Source organism: Mycteria americana, chromosome 6, assembly GCF_035582795.1.
Source record: "Mycteria americana isolate JAX WOST 10 ecotype Jacksonville Zoo and Gardens chromosome 6, USCA_MyAme_1.0, whole genome shotgun sequence".
Lineage (NCBI taxonomy): Eukaryota > Metazoa > Chordata > Aves > Ciconiiformes > Ciconiidae > Mycteria > Mycteria americana.
Genome location: NC_134370.1, coordinates 24,967,887 through 24,985,992, shown reverse-complemented (window position 1 = coordinate 24,985,992; position 18,106 = coordinate 24,967,887). Strand labels below are relative to the sequence as shown.

At 41.9% G+C, this 18,106-nt stretch overlaps 1 protein-coding gene across 2 annotated transcripts in view; it reads right to left on the bottom strand.

Moving 5' to 3' along the window:
* The window catches only part of VCL (vinculin), a 65,141-nt gene extending 58,764 nt beyond the window's left edge, over window positions 1-6,377 (bottom strand). For both annotated transcript variants that reach the window (XM_075505127.1, XM_075505126.1), the window contains exon 1: window positions 5,930-6,377. In XM_075505127.1, the coding sequence (XP_075361242.1) occupies window positions 5,930-6,097 (168 nt within the window). In that variant the 5' untranslated portion in view covers window positions 6,098-6,377. The remainder of the gene's footprint in view (window positions 1-5,929) is intronic.
* Between the last annotated feature and the right edge of the window lie 11,729 nt (window positions 6,378-18,106).

Sequence of the window (18,106 nt, the reverse complement as noted above, 5' to 3'; positions counted from 1 at the left end):
AGCATATGGCCACAGTTCCCACAATATGGTAAGTTATCCCTAAAGAAATTGCAGGTACACTGAAGTAGAATGTTCTATTTCAAAAAAGGATATTTTATTATTTAAAAAACACTCTCTCCCCTAACACTAATCACAAGTTTCTATTACACATAGACAAGACCTAGAAACCTATAATGAAAAGATTTATTCTCTCATGAGATCATCAGGGCTCTTCTAGTACTCTCATTCAGTTGTCACTAAGTTTGAGTTCTATAGAGTTCAGATGAGCTGCAGTAACAACCCACTTCCTTCAGCTTAAAGATATTCCCATACAACAAACTGGAGATGGGGAGGCGCAGATCTACACATACCCCATGACAAGCTACAAACATCAAGGAAAAAATTCAGGAAGTTACTACAACCCCTTGAGAGCCATCTTTTGTGCTGTGCAGAAAATTCTGCAAGGAAAAAGCTTACCTTTTTCCCTTTCTTCTCCATCCTTTTCCAAGATACATAAATACATGAACATAAAGTATTGCAAGCTAATTTTTATCTCAAAAAAGAAACACTAAGCTGTTCTCTCTTGTGTACCTTGAGATACAGGCAAGTCAGCTATGCCAGAAGAAAACTTAGGGATGAGGAAGCTGTTTTACCATCCACTCTCCACAACAGTCAGACCATTTCTCCTCATTCTAAGTGTTTAGCCATGTATTTGACTTTTGCTGCTGCAATCATGACAAGGATTTCAAGGCAGGCTGCATTTTTCACAAATACGTTTATAGCGGATTTCCAAGCTGGTGGTTTGCAGGTGTTGGTAGGCAATTCACAACATAACCAGGGAAAATGCACAGCTCTTTCTGCATGGCCCTGCAACCCCAGGCAACTTCTCACTTGACAGAGGCTCATGGATATGCACCCAGAACATGTTGATTGCTTCAGGTGATTACTACTTCTTCATCCACTAGATTGAGATAGGACAGCTACGCTAAGGGCAACTCTTCCACAGTTAAGGTTTGGGGTTTTTTTTTTTTGTCTGGTTTGTTTTAAACTTTATATCACTGCTTAAGTATTGGTATAGAGTTTCACCTGTTTTGAGTGTAATCTGTGTGGTTTTACTTGTGCCTAGATGGGGTGGGCTTCAGCTAGCGGTATTTTAAAGCAACTGACCTCGCAACTTTAGGAAGTGACAAAAACCTCTGACATGAATGACTGTTTGACCCAGTGCTATAGGGTGTTGTTCTCATCAAGTACAATCTCCACTTAATCTTACTCTGGACTGCATTTATTTACTTTTAAAAATAGTGCTTGGCCCTGCTCTACTTAAAGGAAACATCTGATAAACCATGACTACAAGACAGGATATTTATAAGCTAAGAGACCCTTACTGATGATTATCCTGACCTGCTAGTTGTAGTTAGTGACCGAGATACAGAAAGATGTCAGTTTAGTTTCATAAACCTCCAAATCTCAGTAGGTAGATAAAGGCATACCACAGCATCCACCCAGAATACCTTCTTAAGAAATGTGATAGTTAACGATTTAATAGAGAGTAAAGCAATTTTTCCCCATAAAAATAATGTAATAGAAATTGGATGCACGTAGATACTTACGAAACATACAGATTTAAATACAAAATGACAGCACCTATAGCATAGAGGATGGAAAGGCAGAAGCTGCATCATCACCTAGACAAGTGCTGGCATTTCAGAGCAGATTTCTGTTCTGAAAGATCTCAGCCACTTCATTTCTGACCATAAGTATCTTACATCTTTCATTATGAGCATTTCACACCAGTGTCCCTTTCCTCAGAGAGCTCAAGCTCAGTCAAAATGAAGGACAGAAAAACAGGGTAATGGTCAAGCATTTGGTCTTGGGTGAAGCAGGTCAGATCTTTCAGAGCATTGACCTGGTTCAACAACCCAGCCTCTGAAAAGCCAACATCTCCTTCAATTGCTGATCCTGCTCCAGTATTTAAATTATGTGTACTTCTTAAGTCCCTTCTCAGGTTCCCCTCTATTACCTTAATTCTCATGCACAGAATTACTTCCCTATCTGTCAAACTCAGCAGCTTCACCCATGGTACTGTTGGTATTTGGCAGAGCAGCAGCAACACTGTTCTGAAGCAGTTCTGTCCAAAACAGTGGAGAGAAATGACAAGAGAGGTCTACGCCTGTACTGACAGAAAGCCAGAAATCCATACAAGGCAGTAAGTGAATGGAATTTAAAACATTAGAGTAGAATTTGCTTTCTCTGTTTGGCAGTAATATAACATTACTCTGAACATAAATGCTTGTAAATTGACTACTGGAAAGTAGATATTTTTCTCCACCATGAAATGAAGTTATTTTATATAATGTGTGTGATAGGTTCAAGTTTTCTGCATCACCATTAGTCATCTTTGATAGAAATCCCTCTTTTTAAAAATAAGCTAAAAGTTTGATGTATGTTTTATTTTAAAAAATTAGAAAACCACTATATGGTTCATTTCCTCCCAGTGAAGTTTGACCAGTCAGAATTCAGAATAGCATTTCACTGCCCACTAAACTAAGAGTATATTTAGCAAGCTCCAAATTATTCCCTGTCTATTGGGCTTGACTATTTTCCTCCTCCAACCAATTCTGTTGTCTTACAGTGTTACATCTTTAGCTACAAGAAACACCAAACCAAACCCCAACCCTCCCATAAGAGGCACACATCCACTCCAAGTATCAGCCAACAAAAACATTAAGATCTTCAGTTAGAAAAGGACTGATTTAGTACATTATTAATCTTGTGATATTAATCTGAAGCCTCTCCCTCAAATTTTGGCTCTAGTCAAATGTTATTTTTGTGCAAAAAAGCTTCTGCCGCTTACCTCTACATGCAAATTTTTTGCATGGGCAACATGTACCTTATCTCACAGTTAAAAAATTTCATCAAATTACTTCAAAACATTTTGAGTATTGTTCTGCAAAAGCTATCCCCTAACAGAATATTCAAGACACAGTGGAATTGAACTGTCACATATTGGGAACTAATACAGAAATGCAGAATACCAAGTCTTTGGTATTTACCATGGGAAAGAGACTAACTTGTAAAGATTTAGTTATTTCATTAACTTTAACAATGACTTTGACTATCTCTTACCTAGGATTACTTTACAATTAGGTTCTGACAAGGAAGCATCCCTACAGCAGGTCTTCATGGGTGTGCAAACCTTACATTAAAAAAAAACATTAAACTTTAGGTGGCTTCAGGCAAACCTTAAAATACAGCACATCCATTTCTGACAGAAAATACAGAAATGCATGCTGAATGGCAAACTGAAGGAAAAGTTCTCAGAGAGATCTGTAGTCAAGTTATCTAGGGGAAGGACTCCCTTTTAATTCATCTAATAGTCTTAAATTAAGACTCTCGTATCTATCAACCTCTGTTCCATCTTGGATATAGTGTGTTGTGTTAATCCATCTCAGGAATGTCAACAAAATAAACTTTGCACGTGGCTCCTTCCTGATAGCCATTTTCTCATTTCCTAGCCCATTTCCCCACACAGAACATCTCCTAGGCCTTGCACAAGAATGGGTCTCAGCACTTCAAACACTGGTCCCAGCAGTTACTTACAGTGCAACAGTTACACGAATTAAATATTGTACCTTCCAAACTGTGGAGTCCTTACTACAGGCTGGGGAGCCATAGAATGGTGCTGCTGTATGTGACAAGTTATCACTGAAAAACTTCTCTGCTGGTCAGTACTTACCATCATGTACACTTTGTGATACTCGTGCTACACGAAGAACCCTGAGCAGACAGCACGCAACACAAAGAGCTAGCAGCTACATTACTGTCTTGGTTATACTGACAATTCCATCTTTGCTGTCACCTCTGAAGCCACCAGAAGGCTCTCAATTAGATAACTTGTCTGCACAAATATTCCCACTCCTGTGAAACTGAGGTTTCACAAATCACCTTTACACTTCAGAATGATGCACTGAAAACAGCTCCAAACAGGAAACAGAACTTTAATTCTGTATTTTTCTTAATGTAGTCAAAGCTGTATTCTACCAGATCAGGGCATCTTCCCTCTAAGTACCACCTCAGATTACACCACTTCTATCTGTTCTTTGTGAATTAACTCAGAAAAATAATTCAACAGTCTTTCCTTTTACCTAGCTAGAAGGCAAGAGAAGAAAATTAGAGGCTTCCAAAACAGTCCAAAATGAAAGAAGAGCTGGCATTAGCAAGCTGCAGAAAGAAACTAATCCTGTTTCTGCATTTCTCTAATAAATGCTACTTTATCAGATCAGGTTTATTTTGAGAGGAGGGGGCGGGGGGGGAATAGTCACACAACCCAGTGATACAGTCTTAGCTCAGAGAGGCAAAGCATTATTCTGAAGTCTTCCTTTCAAGGAAATGTATTTCATACACTCAGGCTTCACACCCTTACAGCCAATATACCTATTACATCAGTTTGTTGCTGCAGACCAATTGCTCTTCCTAAAAAGAAGAGTTTCAGCTAAAGTCAGCAAGAAGCACAAGTATTCCAGACAATACATCCTGTAAAATTCATGGAGTCATGGGTACCAAGAGTTGTAGTTACACTGTAGTAAACTGCAAAACCTCAGAGTAGCAAGCTATTCTAGCAGTAGCAAGTACTACAGGCCGAAATCTGATAAACATGTCATGTACATTAGTCATCTTGACAGCTTCTTATACCCACAAGCCTCATTATCTCGGTGCATTAATACATCAGTTAACAGTGACACAATATTTTAACTGTATGTAGCTATTTAATTTTAAGGTAAAGTTTGCTGGCAAGGGATATCACTTGCCACAAATCACTTCAGAATTTTACAGGATTCAAAGTGAGCAAGTGACATCTGATGTTCAAAAATGAACTCAGAGTATCTGTAAAGGAACTTAACAGAAGTGCAAGGTAAGTATTACCAGGTAATTCTTAATGAAATAGAGGAGTATGCAACACTGCAGTGCTTTCTGTATCAAACAAGCCATTTCTGCCTTGCAACAGTTTGCTATTCTTATGATGCAGTTGGTTATAAAAGTACTAATACAACTAAAACATTTCAAATGTATTAGTCATTTGCACTTCTCAGACTGAAATGTCCATATTGCAAATACTCAGATCTTAAAAAGAGACATGCTATGTATCACTGCTTTCAACAAGTTGAGAGATTCGAGCCGATTTTCAGCCACCTTCAGCTTCCCACAAGCAAACAGTAACTCGCACTCAAGGCTACGTAACAAACTACAACTCCAAACTTTGCCTAGAAACCACAGGTCTGTCCATCCTCGACTCCTGCACCGACAACAAACTGCCAGCCTTCGCCAATATAAAAATCACTATCAAATGCCTGGGAGGTTTAGGAGGTTTTTTTTTTAGGATAGGATCACACCAAGTAAGCGTTTTGCCTTTTATAGTGCATACACTTAAAACAGGAGTTTCCAAGACAGCAAAAAAACCCACACAGCATATCAGAGACATCTGTGATTCGTTTCAGGGTGCACCCCGCACTGAGTGGATAGGACGGTATAAACAGCAACAGTTACGGCACTTTACCGCACTTTAAGGTGATGCTGTCCCTCAGGTGGGGAAAAGGCAGACTTCTTCAGTCATAAAGATGGTGAACAACTCGCTGCTCCGGACAACTCACCGCTCTGCAGCACGGCTCGCCGAGCTCCTTCGCCGGCCGGGGCGGGAACAGCCGAAGGCGGCTTCCAGACAGGAGCCGCAGAGGTCCAGAAAGCCTCCCAACTTAACCCCTTCCCGGCCCCAGCCTCGGCCACCGCTACCGGCGGCACCGCCGGGGAAGCCGGTCCGCTGGCCAACGGCACCTGCGCGCGACGGGCCGGGGCGGGCGGGCTCCGCGGCCGCGGGACCCCGAAGTTGGCCGCGGCGGCCAAAGTTGCTCCCGTGAGGCGGAGCGGAGGAGGCGGGCGGGCCGCCGCTACTCACCCGCACCAGGTTGCTGACAGCGGCCTGCACGGCCGACACGGGGGCGGTAAGGTCCGGAATGGCCTTGCCGTCCACCTCCCCCTCCTCGTGCATGATGACCAGGTGGGAGATCTGCTGGGCCACCGGCTCCAGGATGCTCTCGATGGTGCGCGTGTGGAAGACGGGCATGGCGGCGGCGGGGTGGGGGGCCGGGGCCCGAAGTCCGCACAAACTCCTGGCAAACTCTGTCCCTGCGGGCTGGCGCCCCACAGAGAAAGCCGCAGCCTCCGCGCAAGGAGAAAAATGGGGAAGGAGGAGAAAACAAACGACCACTCGGACCTCCCCTCGCCCCTCAGCGGACTGCAACAGCCCGGAGAGGTGGCTCCCAGTTCAGGCTCGCGGAGGCGGGACTCGAACTCGCTGCCCTCCTGCCTCCCCTGGCAGCTCCCACCCCGCACTGGCACCGCTCCTCAGCCAGGCGGCGGCTTTTCAGCACCACAACCTACCCCTCCCACGGCTCCCCGCCCCCTCGGGCTCCCTCGCCCAATGGCCGAGCCGGGGCCGCCGCTTCCAGTGGCGCAATGCCGCGTCCATCAACATTCCAGCACCTCCCTCCCCCTCCGCCCCCCCACCTTTCCCGCACCACCCGCCTTCCCAACCAAGCTTGGTTGCGCGGGCGCTGGTTTCCCAGCGTTGGGATGACGTCAGACATTCTGGTGTCCATATAAGGAGACGATTAAAGCCGGGGTGCCGGGATAGTGGCCGGGGAAGCGGGGGGCGTCGGGATTCCTGCGCCTCGCCCCTCCCACGCCCCGCCGGCCGCACAAGTTTGGTCTGGTGGCTGAGGCGAGGTCGCCGGGCGGGGTGTGTGTGGCTGGGCATAGCTGGGAAGGGGGTGGCCGAGGGGAGGTGGCGCCCCTCGCCCGCTCCCCCCATCCCCAGCCGCCGTTTCGAGAGGCTTCCCGCGGGGAGCGCTCCTCACGCCGCTGGCGCGACCTGTTTCCCCCCGCGGCGGCTGCCGCCCTCACGCGCCCTCCGCGCCCGGGCGCGCGCTCTCTCCGCAGAGCGCCCGCAGCCGGCCCAGCCCGGCCCGCCCCGGGCGCGGTCCTAACCGCTTCCGCCTCCCCTGAGGAGAAGTGGCGGGAGGCGGTGGGGGCCGCCGCAGGGGGACTGCTTCCCGTCCGCGCCCCGCCTGAGGTGGAGGGGGGGGAGGGGTGGGTGTCCCCGGCTCCCCGCCGGCCGCCCCTCTGAGGCTGAGGAGACGCGGCGGGACAGCGGCCGCCCCCTCGGCAGCGCTCGGTCGGGAGAGCTGTTAGGCGGCCCGCTGCCTGGGGTCAGTGCCGAGCGTTTGCGGGGTGCTGAGGCGGCGGCGGCGGCCCTGCGGGGCGGGCGGGGAGTGCCAAGTAGGGGGAGAGTGAATCGCGGCTTACGGTTTTCACCGGTATGATCTCTGGCGATAACAGAGGCAGCTCGTCTAAATATATTTAGGTGAGCGACGTGGTTTTGGGAGAAGGACCACCAACCGTAGCCGGAGAGTAATATAAATTCCCCCTTTCCCGTAGCAATAATGTTGGAGCACGGCTGCCAGTGGCTGCTCCGCCGCGAGTGAAGTGCCGCGGCCCCGCTGCTCGGTAGCGGCGGGCGGCCTGCCTTCGCCGGCTGTCCGCTTGCCACCAACGGTTTACAGCATTGTTATTTACGAGGGTGCTGTCCTGAGGCCTGCCAAATACCATTGCCAGTCTTAATAAAACTTAGGGTGTGAGCTCATACAGAGTGCTACATTGCCCGCTCTCCCGCGCTGCCTGTGCAGTGTCTCTTGTGACATCGGGAGTACTCATGGTAGTAAAATAAAGCATGTGAGCAAGGGGTTACAGGACTGCGGTCTGTACTTCTTCCTTTCCTTGATAACATGAGCACAGAATTAGATTTGGAAAATTATTACTGGCTTTTAGGTATTTTTCTCTTTGTCCTGGTGCTGCTATTTTAAGCTATAAATCAATGTTCCTGTCAGACTAGCTTTCACTCCTAAATGTTTCAGAGCAAACAGTATGCTTTCTGTGCAGTGTCTGAACACAGCTGGTCCTACCAGCAGACACAGGGACATATAGGAAGAACAATTAAATCAGTAAGGCTCCTGGTGTGCACAAGGATCTGTCTTTGTAACTTCTAGTACCAGAGTTGACGTTGGAGTTACAAGGATAGCAACAAGTTGTAGGCCTAAAGAGCTAAGAAAAACAGATTTTGTGCAGGGTTAGAAATCTTAGCAACTCCTTTAGCTCTGGATTTCTTTTTTTTATTGTTCTATTTTCTTTTAGTATGCTGGGAATTGTGTTTCCCTGTGTGTATTTATTGAATCTGCAATGGTAGAAGTTAGACAACTAATTTCATTGTACAATCCAGTTTTGTTTGGAAAGAGGTATACCTGTAGGCTTGTTAACAGGTAATCAAATTATGTTATTGGCATTCAAAACATAGTTAAAATATCAGCCTCTCAGCAGTAATGAGTGTATTAAGTCACTGGAACTATGCACTGTAAGAGTATTTTATGTTGTTAGCTATTGGCTCTATAGCATTGTACTTAACATTTCTAGTATATGCATTCCCAGCAGTGCCTCTTTAGCATACTATGGATCAGTAATAACGAGCACACATAAAAATCCTTCTGGATAGTAATGTGCAGCAGCTGGGAAATACAAAAAGCAATTAGTCCATGTTATGAACTAATAATCTGCTAAATTCTGTTTTGTGGAAGTATGCAAACCTAATAAACAACGCATTTAGTAATTTGTGGGACTTGTACATAAGCTAAGTTCTCTGGTTAAAAATAATTGCTTTAAGTCTGGGATCTTGTATACTGAGTTCTGGCTGAAATATGCATGTGTATGCATATGTTTTAAAGAAAAAAAATGTTATCTGATCATTATAAAAGGCTGTCTTGGCTCTAATGGGTATAGTTATTACAGGCAAAATAAAATATAGAACAGATGGACATTTTTGGTAGCCTTCTGAAACTTTACTCATCTACAGGGCCAAAATTATGTGTGTTTGTACTTGGGGGTGTGTTGGTATTAAGAGTTTGTTTCACTTTTTGGGTTATATTGGTGTAATTTTTGCCCATGCAAAAATCAATTTTTATTGCTTGCACGACGTGACTGTACTGCAGGCCCATCACTGGAATTCTCTGCCTGCTATTGCTGTGGCTATCTAATTTTTGAAGCCACATCTGGCAAAATCCCATGCAATTAACAGCAATACATGTAGCACTGCTTTTTTTTTGTTTTTTTTCTAAGTACCACCTTTACAGTGTTTTCTCTTTCCTTTGCAGTATTCAGATCTGTCGCATTGATGTCATATGAATAACAGCTTTGCAGCAGGTACTTTTTTAAGAAAATCAGTGTCTTTTGCCCTTTGCATTATTCAGTCTGTAATTATACATTAATTGTGCTGCTACTGTGAGATTGCTTCTCCAGCTTATACAGTTTCATTAACTCTCCAGGTCCTAACAGATGGTTAGAAAGTAACAATAGATTTGATCACAATATTTTCCATTTATTGAGCCCAAGGTGGAAATGTATGAATTCTTTTGTCCTCTTCCAGTATGGTATTACACATGCAACAATGGATTCCCCACTGAGAAAAAAAGAGATGCTGAACCTCCTTTCCTTTCCACACACTCAAAATTTTAATATTGTTAAGAAGCAGTATCTATTATTAGCACTACAGTGATAACTAGCATCTCAAGCAAGTTAAAGTGGTTAGAATGAAAGGATTACCTTTTAAGACACTCTTTCCATGTCTTTTACTATTTCATAAGAACTCAGGTGAGTCCAGTTAAACCCAATTCCACAAAGAACTTCATGTCAGCAGACTTCTGCTTACAGAAATCTCCACTGACTTTAGGGCCGTAATGTCTCTCTGTCCCAGATGATCAGATAATAAATTCTCCTTTTCTCACACATAATGAAGTCTTTCAATGGAAGCAAAGAAATCCTCTCTTTACTTCCACTGAGGTAAGTGAGCTGTATGAATACAAAAGTAATAGGCTTTGGTAGAAAAAGGGAGAACACTGTGTGCTTACAAACAATGTAGCTGCAATGCAGCCTCCTCCACAGTATCTTTTGGAGAGTTCTGCCCCTGACCGTCAGGGTACATGGCACTGCAGCTGCAAGTGGTGGGAGCAGTGAAACAGAACTATTTTCAAAGAGCTTCATGAACTTGCAGTTGTCTGTAATTATAAGGTGTTTTGCTAGTATTAATACTTTATTGAAGTGCATGTGTCTGGTTAGCTCTAAGCACTAACCTACATTTTACAGTAGTTATTTTCAGTATTAGGTACCACAGCAGAGAAGGATTAGGTTTTCCAGGCAAATGCACTTGGCTGTGATTAATCACTTTTCCCTGGAATGACCTGATGTTGTTCCGTGACTGTACCAACATCTAACTTTTCTGAGTAACACTGATTAGCTGCCTGAGAAAGTTTACAGAAATGCTGTATACATATATTGCATAAACGGGATTGCATTACTGTCTTAAACCTATGATGATTTAAGCATATGTCGAAATTTAAGGATTAGTCTCTTTCTGTCAGCTTCTGGAGGATTGGAGGCTACTATTGATCAGTGGACGTAGCTTGTAAGGTCAATGCATTCTGCACTTCCCTCTTATAAAGCCATTAACTTTGGGTAATCTAAGGAGTAAGCACTGGATGATTAAAGCAATCTGTTAAAAAAAAAAAAAGATACTTTTTTGCCTTTATGTGTAATGTCTGCCTTAAACACAAACTTTAAGTTTGTCATGGGTTTCTTGTAGAATGGTATTTACTATATTGATAGCTCTAGTGTGTAGGTGACTGGCACAGAAAGAATACATTTCACACCTAAGAGATGACAACCTAGGGGGAAGAAAGAGCAGATCAGTAAGGAGGTATGACAGTGTAACTTCACCATAATAGTCTGTCAATGTGCCTTGCTATTATAAAGATTACTTCTGCCATGAGACTAGGTTAGGTTCTGTTTAGTTCTGGGCCTTGGCTGGCTGTTTTCTAGGAACTGCAATGAGACCAACACTTCAGGATTTTTCTACACTGACTCATCATCAGTCACTATCTGAGCTAGATGGGAGCAGCCTATTAGGATTGGAAAATTTAAAACACAGTTGTCAGCCATCTCATGAATATGAACTTTGTTTCATCACACAACGCTGCTTGGTTCCTAGCTGCCCTTCTGTAGGTGTGTTGTGTTTTTAAAACATAGATCTGCAGAGAATGCTGCTACCAATTCGCTATTTCCTTCAATGAGTTCCTTGCCAGAAGTTCTACACAGCTATGTAGCGTCTACTGGGAAACCAAGAGTGCAAATGTAGTTTAATTTTCATCATCTTAGTTACTCTGCCAACTGCTCTGAACCCAAAACAGTTTATTAACTACACTGCATTCTTAAGTGGTTTATTGTGCAGTATCACAACAATTGTAACAACACAATTCAAGGAATGTTTTTAAGAACATAAAATATGTAGAATAGAAAGATGAACATATTATATATTTGTGTATATAAATGCTTATTCTAGAAATTGCTAACTGGGCATGAGGTTCAAAAAAACAGGGTTTCCTACTTTTCTTCTGAAAAATTCCAGATGAGAATATATTATCATGTATATGTAAAGCATGTATGATAGTGTATGTGTAGTTAAAATTACACAGTCTGTTCACAGTAAATGCCAACAAAAAGTGTTTCTACTCTTGTGACAACATTACTACAAACCTACGATAGACTTTGGTTTTTCAAAAAGCAACAGGTATTTTTTGGGAGCTTGACTCTGTGATTGGATAGATGAGTACCACTAAAAGAAAAAAGAATTGAAAAAACTATTCCTATATATCCCACCAAGTATCACATTTGTTGTGGCAGTGTTCTTCTAAATAACATTTTTAGGCAATGAGAAATGTATACTTGTGTTCTGAGTATATGTATGCTGGCCCAGAGCTTGTCAATATAAATGACTATCTGGTAAACAATCTAGGTGCTTGATTCACAGTAGGTGACCATTTTAACAATCTAAACATTCATTTTGCCACTAGTGATTTTGGTTAACATTCATGGTCATGTCTACCTATGGACACAGGGAAACTGAGGCAAATAAACTTTAGATGTTAAATGTGTTTAAGTTAAAAAACATTAAACCTCATGTGGATGCTGTCATTCAGCTTTAAATGGCCTTTGCTGCACCATGGTTCTTTTCCAAGAACATGCTTTTTGGGAGCGGTAAGACTCTTGTAATCAAGCAGTTTACAGAGCTGCTGCATCTACCAGCTGAGATGTGGTAACTGACTTCTTGTATGCTCTCTGTGCATTTTCTTAAAAAGAGAAAGGTTGGTTTAAATCACTCTTGTTGATCAGTTTAAGCTTCCCTGTTTTACTTTGCACTGAAATGGACAGATACCTCAGCTGAGATTCCTACAGCAAGTTCTCAAATTTTTTTTACCTGCCTTGCAAGAACACATCTTGATACTCAATCAGTTCTTGATTAAGTATTTTTGCATGTAATTATGTTCAATTCAGTTTCAAGGACTCCTGTATCCAAATCAGCCTATGAGATGACCTATGCAATACTTAATTTTTTTTTGTACATGTTTATCAGTGCCTGTTTCAGCTCTGCAGGCATTTTTCCCCCCTGTAATATTAGGTGCTTGTATGCATCAACTCCTTTCCTAGTAGTTCCTCATACTGGATTTGATTTACCAAAGTATTAAAGCATGTGTGTATTGGTAAGTGTAAGATTAGTCTGAAATTTTAAGTGTTTTGCTGGTTTGGAGTCTCATAAATTATTTATAACCCTATTGCAGAATGAACAGGCTCAGGGCTTTCTGCAATTTTGTGTACATTCCAATTCACCACAAAGCCAAAGCCTTTGGACTGGCCAAGACTTCTGGAAAAGCCACTGGCTAAAATTAAATAATACTATATTTAGTAATAATGAACTCTTTGAATATATGCATGTGTGTAATTGCTTTTTTACTGGGTAATCATGGAGATCTTTAACTCTTCCATAGATTCTTTATGGTTTAAATAATTACCTTATTTAGCATGCATACTAAAGATTTGTAACTTTGTATTAGTAGATACAGGAGTTTACTGCCATCAGCAAGTACTAAATGGCCAAATTAGGCAATACGTAAAAAATAGCTAGATAGCATCAAATTTCTGTATATATGTATAAACTCCTTCCATATACCATGGAGATATAAATCCACAGAATAAATCACATTGACATACTTTTGAATTTCTTATCTGTGCCATATTCATTAATTCATCTTGACTAAAACTCTTCTAGTGTCCCAGACCTCAGAGGAGCTTCAAGTAATTACAATAAAGTAACCTAATACAAAAATACTTCCTTCTTCCTGCCCTGAGATCCTGAAACTACAGTTATTTTCACATAATTGGACCTTGTACTTGCAGAAAATTCAGTAGGACTCATTGTAAGATTGCTCTGTGAATGTATACATTTTGTTCTCTGTTCCTCATAAACATGCAGTGGTGTCACAGAAAGGACAGTGTGTATTCAACACTGTGCCACTCATAGGTTTAAAGATCATTAGGATTGTAGTGAGAGTTTTATCCCATTGCAAAGGGAAGAATCCAGAATTACATTGATCCATGCAACAATTCTGGGCTTGAAAAACGTGTCTTCATGACATGTTATGTCCATCAGATTTGTTTGAGAACCTTTTTAAAGTGTACTGAAAACATGGTTGTCTTTCTCTTAGGCTCCTCTATAGCTAGATTTGTAGCTATTAATAATTAAATTGTGAATCTCTTACACACAGAGAAGATCCCTGTGCTTTGCCTTACTTTTCTGTAGGGGTCAAGTGTTAGTGGACTGGATTTTTGCCCCATTACACAGGTGAGATTACCCATGCGAGCACTCAGAGATAGGAATGAGAGGTTCATAAACCCTGTCCTAAAGGAGCTTGGCTATAAACTACTAGTTCTGTTAAAATATTTAAAAATCATTCCTATTTAAGGTATTATTTTCCATATGATATCATGTGTTCAGCCCATTGTCAAAAAATAACACTTGATTAATAAAAATTTCAACATTTTTTTAAACTAGCAGATGTTTGGGTTCTGCTGTCTTGGAGCTGCTGGAAGATGAGAAGCAAAAATTACAGGCTACTAAGTTTGCTGCAGATGCTCTAAAATTTCAGGGGTGAAATGAGATTCCTGTTTAGGTTTTGGGCTCTGTGTATAGAAAAATGCCCCTGATGCCAGGCAACAATACTTTCCATGTGAGTGTGCCATTCTTTGCTGTTGCATACTGTGTCAGCATTGCCAATTAAATGCGGCACACAGTGGTAAAGTGTGTGCAAACTGCTGCCAAAGGAGGGTCAATAGCCTCAGCAATGTCACACTGTGCAAAGCATGCTGCGCTTGTGAAACATTTTCTCCCGAGACAAACTTTCTGTATTCATTACAGTTTCCCTCACAAAGCAGTTAGCCAAGCCTATACTCACATTTTTCACTCATACTGTATTTGATTTACATCAGCTGAAGGAAATGGTAATGTGCAACAGTGACTCTGGAATTTAAACAGAAACCCACAAGGGATCTCCATACTGCAGGCCAACTTCCAAATATGGGAGAAGAGAAGCAGCTGTAGTAGCCTGGGAAGCCATCCTCAGCACAGCAAGGGATGCAAAATAGTTGGGAGTACATGAGCTTCTTGGAATTTGTTCAGAAAGGTAACTGCTGTAGTGCTTTAGTCAGAATAAAGGAATGAAATACAAATACTGTGATAGCAGAAGGAAGCATTGTTGAACATTAACTGTCTAGGGCCTGAACAACAGAAGTGCAGCTACTTTTTTCCATTCCGTTTTTCAGTATGTAATAGTGCACTTACCCCAAATCCAAATATGTATCCATACTCTGCTGATACCAATCTGTTGGGTTTCCAGATTTATCAGGAGGACTCGTAAGAAGAAAGCTTATGAAAAGATTAATGGGGCTTACTACCAGGTCTGGTTGAAATTCTGCCAGAACAGACTCTCTGAACAGAACTAAGCTCACCAATATTTAGGCCCCACATTCTACAAATCCTTACTCAAAGGCTTAACAAGAGCCTTTAATATGCATTCAACATAAGGAAGACCTTTAAAAAAAGGCCCAAGAAAGTAGAGGATCAATAGATTCTAACTACTAGCTAGTAGATTCACTTGTATTTAGCTGTTGCAGATTTTTGAGGCTTCTGAATTCTGTAAACAGCAGTAGCTGTGTGTCAGTGAGGCACATGGAGAAGCACTGGTGTACAGGCCAAAGGAGTACAGAGCCAAACCAGCAAGGTAAAGTCTGACAGAGTAGAGGGCTGCAAAGTGGTTCACATTTCTAGCAAGTCACTGTTTACAGAATACTTTGTAAGTGGTACCCTTATTTGCTGCTCTATAGACAAGGTTTAGGACCTTTTGATAGGATGAGAATAAATCTGGCTTTTAGAAACAAGGAAAATGAAGCCAATGTCTTACGAATTGAAATGCCATTAGAAAAGCCCTTGTACAGAGGTGTGCTTTTTATGGCAGAAAATAATTTGTAGGCTGCCTTCCCTTACTCTTTCACAATGAGCTGTGAATTTTCTAGAAAAATAGCTCAGGCTAGAATGGCTATGGAAGAGCTAGGGTGCTGCTTGTCCTGGGAGACTCCATGAAGATGAAGGTGGAGGTAGAAAATTCTATTTTCCTTTTCAAACTTTCTAAAGAAGTATCACACATCCTCTTAGCTGAAGACATTTGATTGCACTTTGTTTCAAACTTCTGAAACTGACTTTGCTGTCTGAACAACAATTGAATTTGAGTTTCTTTCGGATGCTATATTACGGTGGTGTATGTGAAAGTATATTATATATGTTATTAGGCAAAAGCATCAACATTTCTTTCTGCAGGTTCTAAACAACTTCTTGTATGCCTTCACCTTGAGTTTCCTCTACCACTACCGCCAAAAAAAGATACCATGTGCAAGTTGTAATGGGAAGGACTCCTAAATTTCAAGTCACAAGTCTCTCGAATTAGGATTGTAATGTCAAAGTTGCATCATAGTGATTCAGCTAAGGTGCCATCAGTGAAAGATTTAGTAGGAGTGCTACTAAGTTACACCATTAGCTTTCAGAGCTGTCTGAAATAGGAAATGTTGCAACTTTGATAAAGTTGTTTCTGCCTAACTGCAGAAACGTTGTACTTTATTCTGTAAGACCACATTGCTTTGGCTGCTGTTTGAAAGATGTATTTTACCCCTCAAAAGGCTTAAACCCTAATGCCTGATTTGGTTCTGCTTTTCACCTTCCATCCCTGTACATGATCATGGAGTCCAAAAAACAATTTGCAAAGATGTAAGACTCTCCCTTGCAGTACGTGCTTAAACTGCTCAGTCTTTAGTTGGAGATTAAAAAAAAAAAATATGTGCTATCCATAGCTGTAAATGACAAAATAAGGGGTTCTGAATGTTACGTGCTTATAACTTCAGTAGAGATATATTTTCACTATATTGTCATAAAAAGATGTTATTGATTCCAAAAGTTTATATGGAACAAAGTTCAAAAGTCCAAAATGTTCAAAAGCTATTTGAACAAATTCACAGTAGATAATCCTATCAGGGTCTATTAAACACAGAGACACTATTTCTGGCTCAAGAAGATCCTCAGCTTTAGATTTTTCAGCTGGACATGTGTACTTTGGGAATTGTTATTTTATTCTTGCCCTGCTTTCGTACTCTTTCATAGACATCTACTGTTGACCCCTGTCAGAGCTGGGATAGCGTGCTAGATGACACACATGGTCTGACTGTGCATCTTTATGTCGTTCCTGTAAAATGATTCTGCTCTAACACCTCAAATCAAGAAAGGACTAAAATTGGTGTCAGCGTAATGAGAAACTTCAGGGTGATGATGTGCGATACTGCTGTTGTTGTTACTTCCTCTTTTCTGTGTGACTGATCTTTTCTTCCGCTAGAATTGACTCGTCTCTGTTACAACAAAGATACATATTGTATAAACACAGCACTGTTCCTATTTCAAAATTAGTGATAATGTGAGGGAAAACAGAACGCATGCTGTATCATCATGCCCTGACCCTATGGACAACCATGGACACAGTGATCCAAGAAGTGTAGCTACAGGTCAAGTCATGCGATGGGGCTTGCATCTGGTCACGTGGCAGAGACTGCCCGCTGACAAATCTCTAACTGCCAGGCGTGCTTTTAGCACTCAAACCATGAGCTGTAAGAAAAAAATTGTACATATATTGAAGATACCCATTTGTGTACCCCCATGCACCTTATTTACATGCTTATGACACTATCTGTGAGATATAATCCTTGCATCTCCTTCATGTGAGCTGGGAGTAAACTTGTGGCATCTCTCTTCCAAAAAAGAAGCCTGGAAATAGCCTCCCAGGGCTTCATGCAAACCTATTTTCTTTCCAATTTCTAACCGTCTCTAACAAACATAGCCTAAAAATTCCATGTGTCTTTAATTAGGTTTGCATTTCTCTTCGAGACTGGGAGAGAGGGCAGAGAGAGCATGATGCAATAGAAACCCAGGGAAAATTAGATCTGAAAATGCGGTAAAGAAAACAGACTCTGAACAAAGGACTGAGACAGGGAGAAAATTTCTTTTGGGAAAATCATGTAAGCATTCTAGAGACAGGACTGCTTTGAGTATCTGAGAGCTTTCACAAAGGGAGGAGATTTTATTTTGTCCATGAAATGACAGTGAGCATAGACTTTCTTTTAGCAAAGGAAACACGCCTTCTATATTTTAATTTCAAAGTAATAGTAATGGAGAGGAAGAATATGGGTTTAAACTGAAGCAAAACATTTTAAGAAATCCCCCTACATCCGAGCTGATACAGTTCATGCATCCACAGCACAAAACACTTGGGAGGTCAGCTTCCTTCAGCTCCTGTAGGAAACCAGTACTTCTATAGCTTTCAGGAAGAGTTAAAAATAATATCACTAAGTGTATTTCCAAATGTGACTATCAGCAGGGAAGGCCCCATGCTGCGCTAGCTGTTGTCAGTAAAGCTCTGTACAGGCAGTGTGTTTCTGAGGACTAGTTGTGGTACTTGATGGCTACAAAGTGTACCACCTGGGCACAGTTGCTTTTTGAATCTCGCAGCTGAGAGGATCCTGGCGATAACACAGCAACCTTCACTAC